Source organism: Elgaria multicarinata, chromosome 2 (assembly GCF_023053635.1).
Source record: "Elgaria multicarinata webbii isolate HBS135686 ecotype San Diego chromosome 2, rElgMul1.1.pri, whole genome shotgun sequence".
Taxonomy (NCBI): Eukaryota; Metazoa; Chordata; class Lepidosauria; order Squamata; family Anguidae; genus Elgaria; species Elgaria multicarinata.
Window position 1 is genome coordinate 171,115,613 of NC_086172.1, and position 12,534 is coordinate 171,128,146.

General features: G+C 42.9%; 1 protein-coding gene across 2 annotated transcripts in view; it reads right to left on the reverse strand.

Moving 5' to 3' along the window:
- The window catches only part of BRF1 (BRF1 RNA polymerase III transcription initiation factor subunit), a 242,979-nt gene that overhangs the window by 184,270 nt on the left and 46,175 nt on the right, over positions 1-12,534 (reverse strand). Inside the window, exon 3 of one of the 2 annotated variants that reach the window (XM_063118139.1) lies at positions 11,746-11,919. In XM_063118139.1, the coding sequence (XP_062974209.1) occupies positions 11,746-11,919 (174 nt within the window). Of the gene's footprint in view, positions 1-11,745; positions 11,920-12,534 lie in introns of those variants that run through there. The other variant, XM_063118140.1, reaches the window with a different exon arrangement.

Sequence of the window (12,534 nt, forward strand, 5' to 3'; positions counted from 1 at the left end):
TCCTTTGTACAGAGAAAAGGAACCTAGCCACTGCCTCTGTTCATCCCTGCCAGGAAGTATTCCAAATACTGCTCAGATGACCTTCCAGGGCATTTCTTCATGATAGGGCCAAGAAGTCTATTTCGTTTCTCCCTGATGAGGCTGCATTCAAAAGAAATATGCCCTAACAATTCAACTGCTTCATCACCACAGCCACGCAAGCAATCCTCTTATGGTGTGCCCTGAAAGTGCCCTACTAATATTGCAGAAGGGAGGCAGTTAAATCTTGCCTATCACGGCCAGCCAAAAACTGCAGAACCCTGTTCATGAATGGGTTTCAATATTTTTTAAAAAAGGCAGTCAAACAAATAAATGACTGTACTGCTTCTTATCTTATCCAAACCTTAATGCAAACCCTGCCTTTCCCTGAGCCTGTTGGCAAGGTCAGAGGACACAGGAATAAAACAGCGTCTGATCTCACTTGTGCTGAGATTTGACGAACCAAAATTTGCGAACCCATAGAAAATTATTATTATTATTATTATTATTTATTTATATAGCACCATCAATGTACATGGTGCTGTACACAGTAAAACAGTAAGTCGCAAGACCCTGCCGCATAGGCTTACAATCTAATAAAATCATAGTAAAGCAATAAGGAGGGGAAGAGAATGTAAACAGGCACTGGGTAGGGTAAACAGGCACAGGGTAGGGTAGAACTAACAGTGTAAAGTCCAAACAACATCAAGTTTTAAAAGCTTTAGGAAAAAGAAAAGTTTTTAGCTGAGCTTTAAAAGCTGCGATTGAACTTGTGGATCTCAGATGTTCTGGAAGAGCGTTCCAGGCGTAAGGGGCAGCAGAAGAAAATGGACGAAGCCGAGCAAGGGAAGTAGAGACCCTTGGGCAGGCGAGAAACATGGCATCAGAGGAGCGAAGAGCACGAGCGGGGCAATAGTGTGAGATGAGAGAGGAGAGATAGGAAGGAGCTAGACCGTGAAAAGCTTTGAAGGTCGACAGGAGAAGTTTATATTGGATTCTAAAGTGAATTGGTCCGACTTACGGCAGCTTAGGCCCAAAGCATCCACGTGTACTTTTCACAGCGCAGGGAAGCAGCCTGCACAGAATCCTCCCGACTGGCATACATGGGCCTGCTCTAATCAAAATTTAATTTGGTTAAAACAGAAATGGAAGGAGAGGGGGGGAGTCGGGAATCCATCTAACACAGCATAACCTTCTTGGAAGAAAGGACGGACGACAATGTAAGGCGAAAACAAAAAAAGACAAATGTCATTTCAAACATGCAGGATAGATTTGAACTGACACATTTAAAACTATCCGTTCTCAAAGAGTAGGTATATTGTTTTTGAATTAGTCCAATTTAGTATTTCGTCCAGCTTTATTCTTCTGGCGTGAGAAAAGAGGGCTAATTTGTAAACAAGGGAGGCACGATGGAGCAGAAAAACATTCCACACCTGTATCCTGCCCCCACTAGGAAGAAACACCCTCTTTTCAACAGTGACACAGGAACATTCTCATCAGGGTCTCTATCTCTGAAATGACACACACTCCAGCATATGTGGAAAAGAAAATTAAGGCCCATTTGTCAAACGTACAGGGGGTCCATCCTTCATGTTTTCCATCACCAGCTGCAGCTATTCCTGTCTAAGAAAGTTCACAGGGGGAGCCATCTGTTGACTAAATCCTAGTGAAAACAACTTGGTCCAATCTTTTATTCGCAGGACGGATAAGGACGGGTGCCAACATTTACCTTCCTTCCCATTTCTCCTTAACATGACTTGTCTCCGATTAGATTGCAGGCCTGCAGGCAGGGACCGTTTGCTTCTCAAGTTCTGCTCCCAATTGCTTTTGCTTCATTATAAAGTATTATTATTAGGGGCAAGTTCAAATGCTCAAACTGCACTTGTGGAAGAGTCCTTATTCCTTTTCTTAATGTTCAAATGTAGCCTCCATTGGAAGGCATATAAACTCATTTTATACGAATTAACTGAAACAAACAAGACAGTATTGAGCAAAAGGCGGGATACAAATAAATATAATAATATAATGATAATAGTTCAAATATGCCAAAACTTTTAATAGGCTTTAATCCAGTTTAACTGGTACAGGTTCCTGGTTTTATTGGAAGTGCTCAAAATTCTCTGTCGGAGAACCCTAGATGTCGTCACAACAGAGGTAACATCCCCCGGATTCATTGTGGAGGGAATCACTGATATTAAATGTTTACACAGTAGAAGATAAGCCTCATACACAACCCATAGGGTTCGTTTCAGGTTTCAGTATCTTCTGTTGGGAAATGCACTCTGTGTTTTCCTAGGAAAGCCTAGAAACTAGCACAAATCATTCTCTTAAGGAGGGGCCTTTTGATCTCAGAGAGTCTTCTGCTGAAGTGCACTTAAGCACCTCTTGAAAAGCAGCCAGGAAACGCGCAGCAGTTTCTTCAACCGAGATGTGTCTCAGGGAGGTCACCTCCTTCCCTTCCAGCCCATGAGGATCTATGTCAGCCTTCCTCAACCTGGGGCGCTCCAGATGTGTTGGACTGCATCTCCCAGAATGCCCCAGCCAGCTGGCTGGGGCATTCTGGGAGTTGTAGTCCAACACATCTGGAGCGCCCCAGGTTGAGGAAGGCTGATCTATGTGATCAAACCATCATGGCAAGCCAGCGCAGCAGTTCAGAGTCAAACCATGTGGAGCAACACATGCCTTCCACACTGGATGTTGATGGCACAGACCTTGCTGTCGCCAAGACAGACACCGGTGCGGAAGTGGCAGCAAGGGGTCACGAGCAGGCTGTCCAGCGCGGCCGCTTCGCTGTGTAAGCGTAGCAGGTCCAGCACCGGGGAGGCCATGAGCCAGTCCAGCCTATGGAAGGTAACAAGATTGCTGCGCGGCAAACCCCGGAAGAGACCACATCCTTCACTCTCATGAACCTGGCCATGTTGTGAACTTGCAAAACTCTTATAATTTATCATAAAAGCAATGGAGCCTTTCTCTCGCTGTCATCTCTGAGTCACAATGGCCAGATATGTGGAGGTGGGATACAGGCCCGTGAGCACAACCCACCACTGCACAGTATGTAACTGGGTGTCTGATGCTAATACCCAAACACATTCAGTATGCCTACTCTACACATTCTTTACAGCTCACCTGGGCACATCTAGATTTCCAAGCAACACAAATCTTTCAAGAGCAGAGCTGCTACCTTTGGCAGTACTTTGCCAGCTAGTTTTTAAAAGAATTATTTAGATTTATAGTCTGCCATGCTATAGAGCCCTTTTCTCATTCACAAAGAAAAATGTTGACGCGGATAAAATGAGCACAACACAGATTCTACTTCTTGCAGGTACCGAGGTTTTTAATCACTTTACCCTTAAAATCTCTTCACTGGCTGCCAATTAGTTTCCAAGCGAAGTATAAAGTGTTGGTTATTACCTTTAAAGCCCTACATAGTTTGGGTCCAGGCTACCTGCAGGATCGCCTTCTCCCATACAATCTACCCTCGCACACTCAGGTCCTCTGGGAAAAATCTACTTCAGCTGGCAAAAACTAGATTAACAACTGTTACCCAGAGGACCTTCTCTTCTGCTGCTCCCAGACTGTGGAATGGCCTGCCGGAGGAGACTCGTCAACTTAACAGTCTACTAGCATTCAAGAAAGCTTTAAAGACTGATCTCTTAGAATCATAGAACAGTAGAGTTGGAAGGGGCCTAAAAGGCCATCGAGTCCAACCCCCCTGCTCCGGCAGGTCTATCCAGTGGCATTTTAAGATTTTTTAGAATGTTTTTTAGGATGTTTTAACAATGCATATTATGTTTTAATTCAGTTTTATGTATTTTACCTTTTACTGTTGTTCCCCGCCTTGATCAAAATGGAGAGGCAGGTAAGAAATTATTATTATTATTATTATTATTATTATTATTATTATTATTATTATTATTATTATTATTATTATTATTATTATTTCCTAGAAAGGATCAAGTACTGGGCAATCAAACGGTTTCTCAGCACACTGGAAACTGTGCACAACCACTACTGAAGTCTCAGGAACCAGAGGGGCAGAGCTTCCGTGCCCTACCCTAGCATCTTTGCTTAACCTGATGCAAAATATTTTTTTAAAAAAAATACGGATATGCATATGGAAAGTATGCATACTTTGTTCAATTTGGATAATTTAGCACAGGTTTCAGCTTATCCCAACTCAGAATTTCAACTGCCTTGTCACATAATTTTTGTTAGTATTTAATTGTGAAATAGACACATACCCAATTATGACCCATCAAAATGACTGGAATGTTGATATTATTACAGAGTAGGCGGTTCAACGCACCGGCCAGCTAAAGCAAAGGTTTAAAGTAAAATTTAGGTAGATTGGTATCAATTTTCAGATGCTGATGCAATTGACAGGAATCGCTTTATTTTGTGGAATTAGACATGGGCAAAATACACGAAGGTAAAAAGACAAACCACTACCTCATTGTTTTATCCAGCATGCAACTGTTCTTAGAAAAGGGAAGAGATTTTAAAAGTGGAAAACCTAACAATGTGGCAAAAGTCAGCTTTCATATAACGCAGCACTTCCCCCACTGTGACGCATCCAATTAAATTCACCTTTATTAAAATAAACATTAAACATTCCACCTGGAAAATACTACGCCAGCCAAATATTTTTTTTAGCCACATGTCACAGAATACTCGGTGAAACTGGTCAAAAGCGCTCTCTCTCTCTCTCTCTCTCTCTCTCGCTCTCTCTCTCTCTCTCTCTCTCGGAAGCTGCAATCAATTGCTGAACCACTCCTTGTTTTTAACCAAGCCATATACATACTGGTAGAAATGTTCAAACCATGTAGATTAACACAACAGAGGTCTGTGCTCATTCCAAACAGCAAATTAAGGTCAAATTCATGAAACGCATTAAGCACCAAGAAGAAGAAACAGTGCAATGTACTGTATGAAATTTTAGACCTCAACTGGGAAGACCGAGATTCAAATCCCGCCTCAGCGAGGAAGCACACATTGGGCCTGTCAACAGATTGACAACGGAGATCTGTGGTCAGAACTTCATGCATTTTTAAAAAAATATTAATTATGGACAGGGGTGGGGGCAAGAGGGTAATTCAGGTCAGTATTCCAACGCTTCCCCCTGCTCCATTTCTTCAATCTAAATTGCTCCCTCCCGCTGTTAATAGCAGCTGCTGGTAGGTGGGTGATTCAAATTAAGGTTGGAGTGCCAGGGGTTAAACCATAGCTTTAAAAGTTAAGCTTTAACGATTAACCCTTTGCCATTTTGCTGGTTTGAATTGTCCTAGTGTCATACACATGGAGCGTCATCAGACAAGCGTTTTATCGCATGCTCATTACTGCTCACTCATGGTTTTTTCACAGGTCCTTTTGACGACGACATCTGCCTCCCATGCGCCTCCTGCTCCTTCTGGCCTTCTTTCCGTCACAAAATAAGACCCCAGTAAGTCCAATTTGTTTTTAGAAGCAAAACTTGCTACGATCTCCCGCTGACTGCAGGAAAAGCGGTGCGATAAAAACGCCCACTGAATGGGCCATGTAGTCATTGTTTACTTCCTCTTTCTTCTCCATAAAGAAAGAGGAAGTATTGTGTAACAGAAGCAGGGGAAGAGGGAGAAATGACAGTAGAGAAATCATGGTTCCCCCATCTGATGACACTCATTATCTTTACATTTTTCTGCATTTGGGGGGAAACTCTCCTTGAAGGAGGAAGGAGTCATTCACAATGGGAAAATCCTGCAGTGGGAAGGGTTAAAAATCCTAATTGCTAGCACTCTGATCCAAATTGCACTTTAATGCAATTTAATTGCACTTTAATTTTAAAAATAATGCTGGGGGAAATCCTAACCACCATCTTCCTAGGTTACAACAGATCTGCCCCTCGCTTCCAACCTAACCTACCTTACAGGGATGTTGCATGAGGATAACATAGGGGAAGGTCTTGCACATCATTCTGAGCTCCTTGGAGGAAGGGCAAGACAAAAAAATTAAAAAAATGTATCCCCACCACATTTCAAAATGTCCTACTAATTTGGTCTTAATAGCAGAACAACCCATTGTTCCAACCCATGCTTCCTTTGGACATTTTAAAAAGCACGGCCTCTTCCATGTATTTCGGTGGGTCACATTGCACAAGCTTGCAAAAAGCAATCTCAAAACATTTCTCTGCCAAGATTATAGCACACGTTCCTGCATGTAATTCACCCAAAATGGTACAGAGGTGCAGCGCGCGGGGTCAGAGAGAATCACTCTTCCATTAAGAATAAAATAAAATCAAACAAAAAAAAGATTAGCGTGGGAGACGGAAGGAGGTCATGGCTCAACAGCACAGCACATCCTCTGCATGCATAAATCCCCACATAAAACCCCCAACATTTGTCATCAAAGGAGACTATGCAGGCAGAGTAAGAAAGACCTTCTCCGGAGATCACGGAGAGATTTTTTTCAGAGTAGACAAGAAGGAAATGTCTGGCTTCAGACAAGGCAGTGTTCTTGGGCTCATATGCAAAGAAAATTCCAGGTAAGCACCACACTGAATAAGAGATTATTTCTTGCTGCGTTTGGGGAAGAGGCCGTAGATCAAGAGCAGAGCACCTGCTTTGCATGCAGAAGGTCCCATGTTCAATCCTAGGCTTCTCCAGATAAGGCCAGGTAAAGATCCTGTCTGAAACCCTGGAGAGCCACTGCCAGTCAGTGTTGTCAATACTGGGCTAGATGGACTAATGGTTTAACTCAGTATAAGGCAGCTAGCTATGCTATCTAGTAAAACTATGAGCTTGTTCACACAGAAACCCATTGGTGAAACCACCCACAAATTGGTGGGGCCACATAGAACCGTGCTGCCTCCCATGTGGTCACCATTTCTGCTGCTTTGCATCCCCTTTCACCAACAAACCAGGAACATCCCCGTTCCTGGGTTGTTTGATAGAACTTCTGAACCCCAAACTCTGGGTTACTGAGGGACAAACAACCCTAAGTTTTAACCCAACAACAAACCATGAGTCCAACTCTTCTTTTTTTTGTCCCTCAACAACTTAAGGGTTTTAGAACATCGCTCACAGGTCCAACAACCCATGGTTTAAACAACCTATGAGTTGTCATTACTGGTGAACTGGGCCACTATTCCACTCAAAGGATTGCACATTGCAATAAATCACCATCACAAACAAGCTATGTAAATTTGTAATAGTAGGGGGAAATTATGTTAAAGGTGTCATAAAAGGTGACAACCAAAGTTGTGTAAGCAGCATTCCACTTACACAAAAGTACTTTCCTTTCCTGTCCACCCCTGTCCTCATTTCTTGAGGGGCGTGGAGGGCTGCAGGAGTAAGGGAAAATCCATTCAGCTGATAACTACTGTTCTATTGGTGGAAAGACACCACTGGATCCAACCCAGAGTCTCCCATTCGGTCAACTGGCAGGACCACTTCAATGTATATGCAGGGCTGAGAGAACCCAAGTGCAAAGACAGCAAAGAATTTGATATTGGGCACAACAGTCAACATCCTGCACATTTCGCTTTTCATTCTGGGGAAACACACAAACACAGCTGCGATTCAACTGCTTTTAGTAAAGCCCCTGAAGCAAGGGGGTAGCGAGCCGGGTAGGACTGCAGAGAGGGAGAGCCTACGACTCCCCAAAGCAATTGGTTCTACTGTGGAATTGCTCTGATGGTTAAGTAGTTTCGTATAAAGTTCTTAGCGGGAAGAGCCATTTGACAATGGAACCAATTATTTAAATAGGGGGCTCGCCTTCCCTGGAGGTCTTCAAGCAGTAGCTGGACAGCCATCTGTTGGAGATGTTCTAGTTCTGGATTCCCTGCATTGGGGTTTGGGGTTGAACTAGATAAACACTACAAGATCCTCTCCAACTCTATGATTTTATGATCAAGTGGAGGCGTGCCTATACTCCTCCCCTAACTATTCCCTAACTAGCAGAAGCAGAAGTCTGCAAAATGAAGAAATATATATGAATTAGATTCATTTTCAAATTCTGCTTTTCTTGGTGCAGGATTCTAAGCACGTTCCTGTTCAATGTTTCAAATCCATCATGTAATTCTTAAAACAACCCTGCAAGGTAGGCTACTGTTATCACCACCATATTGCAAATAGGGTTGACAGAGGCTTACTCCAAACTTTAAAGAGAAAAAAAGCTACCTAGTGAGTTCAAGGCAGAGGCAAGATTCAAACTGGGGACTTCCCAATTCATCGCCTTTTCCCATACAGTCCACCCCGCACACTCAGGTCCTCTGGGGAGAACTTACTTCAGTCAGCCAAGACTACGCTGACATCAGTTTCCCAGAGGACCTTTTCTTCTGTCGCCCCCAGATTGTGGAACGGCCTGCCGGAAGAGATTCATAAAATTAACTCTCTCTGTAATTTTAAGGCAGCTTTGAAAACTAGCCTTTTCCGGCAGGCCTACCCAGATCAATGTAAAATCAAGATTTTTTAAGATGTGTTGATTCCTGTACTAATGTTGTTCCCTGCCTCAATCCAAAGGGAGAGGTGGGTAAGAAATAAATAAATATATTATTATTATTATTATTATTATTATTATTATTATTATTATTATTATTCCCAGCCTCTTAGACACAAGCCTACGCTGCTTAGGTACGTGCAGCCTGGCTTACTTGTACACACAATGGAAACATACACCAAAAAAAAGGTACCATAGCGGGCATTAAAGTGAGGAAGGGAGAAGTTTATCCTTCGCAATGTAACCATTCCAACATTCAGAAGCTGGTGGAAGGTTGAAGCTAAAAAGGTAAAGAAGGCTTCTTCTGTAGTGTCCCTGTCCCTAGGCAAAAGCAAGACTCAGGTTCAAATCTTACCACTCCCCCTAGGAGCCACAATCCAGCTGTGTGCACAGGAGGGGACTCCCATAAAACCCATTCCCTCTCCAGGTACAGGTACCAAAAACACACGGCAAGCATGGCCCACCGGATGTATATATGGGAGGACCGTATGTGGTTGTACTTTTATATTGTGGTTTTATATTGTGGCTTAAGTTTCCATTTTTTATACTTTAAGCTGTACTTTATAGTTTTAATTTTTGTCAAACCCCCCCCCCCCAGAGAGCTTCAGCTATTGGGCGGTATAGAAATGAAATACATACATACATAAGTTAGATGTAATGGCCAGGTGTGTTGACAAGCACAACACCTACCTGATGGAAGAGGGAGAGTCAAAGGAGCCTGCTACCTGATCCTTTTAACTGGAGAAACCCCGGGACATCCTGCATGCATACGGTCCTTCCGTTTGCAGATCCGCTTCCATGAATCTAGGTCCTAAAGCTGGAGGGGACCGACTATACCCTAAATATTTACATGGGGCAGGGAGAGTATAGTGCATGAGATTTGCTTTCAATTCAAACCTCACCGCACTGTTTACAAGAGGGAGGGGAAGAGGCAGGCACAAAGTGTAAGTGGGACTCTGTAGAAGTGAAACCACTCTAATGTACCCAGATTGTCAACGCACGTAAAATTAGTTATCCACTCTAGTTACTGCTTGAGCTTATGTAACAGACTCACGTAGATCCCCGAGCCAGATGGCCTCTTGCACATACTATTACTTTCTGGGAGCCGGATGTCAAGGTAACTGCAAAGGAGAAACTGAAGCCATTTATGCTGATGAGAGAATAAAAACGGCTCCTATCATCCCCTATTATCCCTTTTAACTGACCCCACCAGCAAAAATCAAGTATGTAATATCCAGCTTGTTTTGCACACAGCGTCAAGGTACATATGCAAATGCTTTTGAAATGATGAATGGTTCCGCTTTCAAAAGTTCGCTTGACAAGGGCTTGCCACCAGATCACTACAGCTTTATAATAATACATTTCCCCCAGCAGGGAGGAGGCATCTTGTTCAGCCCTGAATGCCCCCTTAGAAATATCACAAGCCGGAAAGCGATAGCCGATTTGCAAAAGTCACTGAACAAATCTGTTCTTTTATGACTGGTTTTATGAACTTAGGGAAGCGCCAAGCTTCAAACATTCAAGCTCTAAACTTTGAAGAATGGAAAAAGAAAAGAAAAACCTTTGAAAAATCCTGATCCATAAAACACAAATCCTACTATATGGATCAGGAAAACCCCTGATCCACAAAGGTGATCTTTTGTATGCCAAAGAAGCTGTCCCATCACAGAAGGGCTGTTTTATACCGCCTCGAGCAGTGCATGAGAAATGTGAAACTAAGGGCTCATCTACACCAAGCAGGATATTCCACTATGAAAGTGGTATGAAAGCAGTATATAAAAGGCAGGAGTCACACTACTGCTTTATAGCGGTATTGAAGTGCACTGACAACTGTTGGGGCCCATGACACGTCTACACCAAGCAGAATATAACACTATGAAAGCGGTATGAAAGCGGTATATGGTCTGTGTCAATGGGCCCCAACACTTGTCAGTGCACCTCAATACCGCTATAAAGCAGTAGTGTGGCTCCTGCCTCTTATACACCGCTTTCATACTGCTTTCATAGTGGAATATCCTTCTTGGTGTAGATGAGCCCTAAATCCAAAGATGTTTGGATCACACAACCTCTTGAGCAAGTATGAGAAGTGCTATAGAGCATACCTATTTTACCACTGTGTGAACTCATGTGCAAGAAACTCCATGCAAATATTTCCGTTAAATGCTAACAGCTACTTTCCCTTCCACTCACGGTCTTTCAGATCCAGCCCTTCATGTACAACCTTCAATATTTGCTGCTCTTTTTGCTCCCAAGCCTTTACCATCACATTCTACTAGAGAGGTGAAGGTCTGGGGGGACTCAAGAAAAATCAAAGGGGAAAAAACATTTCCCCCAATTTTTTATCAAAGGACCGTTTGTTTGTTTTCTTTTAGAATTTATGACTTGGCCTGACAGGGCTTAGGAAGTGGGAGTTCCTCTGCCACAGACTCTTCTCTTCCACCCCACAATCTCCAGAGGATTCCTCTGCCCATATCTGATTTCCAGTATTTGTATTTGTATTTTAATTCTGATCCAAAATATTGTTCTTCCAAAGATTATGATACATTCATCACAACAGTTAAAGTTGCAGAAGCTATACTAGAGTGACCAGATACAAAAGAGGGCAGGGCTCCTGCAGCTGTAACTGTTGTGACGCAAAGGGAATTTCACCAGGTGCTGCATGCATACAAATGAGACCTGCTGAAATGCCCTTTTCTATACAACTGTTAAAGGTACAGGAGCCCTGTCTTCCTTTCCATATGGTCACCCTATTCTTGGCTATATTTTCAATTTTAAGAGCATTTCTTGTGGCTATATGTTATTGTAAGCCAGTCATACTAAAACACACAAAAAGGCATTTTTGGCATGCAAAGTGAGTCGACGGGCCCATTCATAAAAATAATGGCTCAGTACTTAGAAGTAGTGAGCTGGCAAGAGATGTAGGTTCTCCTGAGAATCAATCTCATGGTGGTCTGATCTAATGGGAAGAGGGGCGGCCACCCTTCCCTAACTGCCATCCCCAGCAGGCCAAGGCACCATATTCCACTATGGATTAAATTGGATAATCCCCACAAGCTTCCCTGATTACATTTATTCAAATTACATTTTCTCTAGTGCTTTCTTGGACAGGAGACAATCATGGTCACAACTAACTTTAAAGTGCATAAAAAGGAACTCCGATATAAAATAGAATGGAAGAGTGAAGAGCTCAGACAGACACAGGACTGCCTAATTCTTCTAAAAAAGAAGTCTTGCTGTTCAACAGCAAAAGGATACGTGGAGTGCCTTCTGTCCTACACACCAAGTAGAGGCATGCAGCGATCACATGGGTCATCTTCCTCCCACGTGTTAAGTGCTTGCTCACTGCCATCTTGAAAAAGTTGAAGGCAGTATCAAGGCAATGCTGATTAAGTTGCAGCTGGTTTCCCAAATGATGAATCTGACGTTTTCCTTTAAGAGAGAGACAGAGAGAGAGAGAAAATGATACACCATTTGCAAAGAATAATTACAGAACAAATTGACAACGGCTTAGTTGCCCAATGCAAAATTAGAGACCAGAGCTGTACAACGTTATGCTCCATGGGATTTGAGGCAAGGGGACGTTAAAATAAGGTGATTTGTTTGTTTGTTTATTTATTTATTGCATATTTATACTGCCCAACAGCCTAGGCTCTGTGGGCACTTCACAAGAGCAATGAGGTTAAAGATAAGCTAAAGGTTTAATCATCAGTGAAGTTTCCATCTGAATGAGCCTACAGATAAATTACTCAAAAGAGAGTAAACAATATCCCTGCCCTTTCCATCCCCAATTTAGGGTGGCATGCCTCAACATCCCAAATAGAACATATTCCATGTTAGCGTGGAAAGCAAAGTGTACGATTTGTTACAATTCACCCAAAACCTGGCAAAGAACATTCTTGCATATGCAAGGCCTCTCACCACAAACAAGGCGAAACCACAACAGAGGGAATCTGGCCATAGACATGTGCTCTCAAAGCCTGTCATTGCTGTGGAAGTGCTTCCTTCCTGCAATCACATTTGGGAAGAGCAGGGTTGCCAGATTAC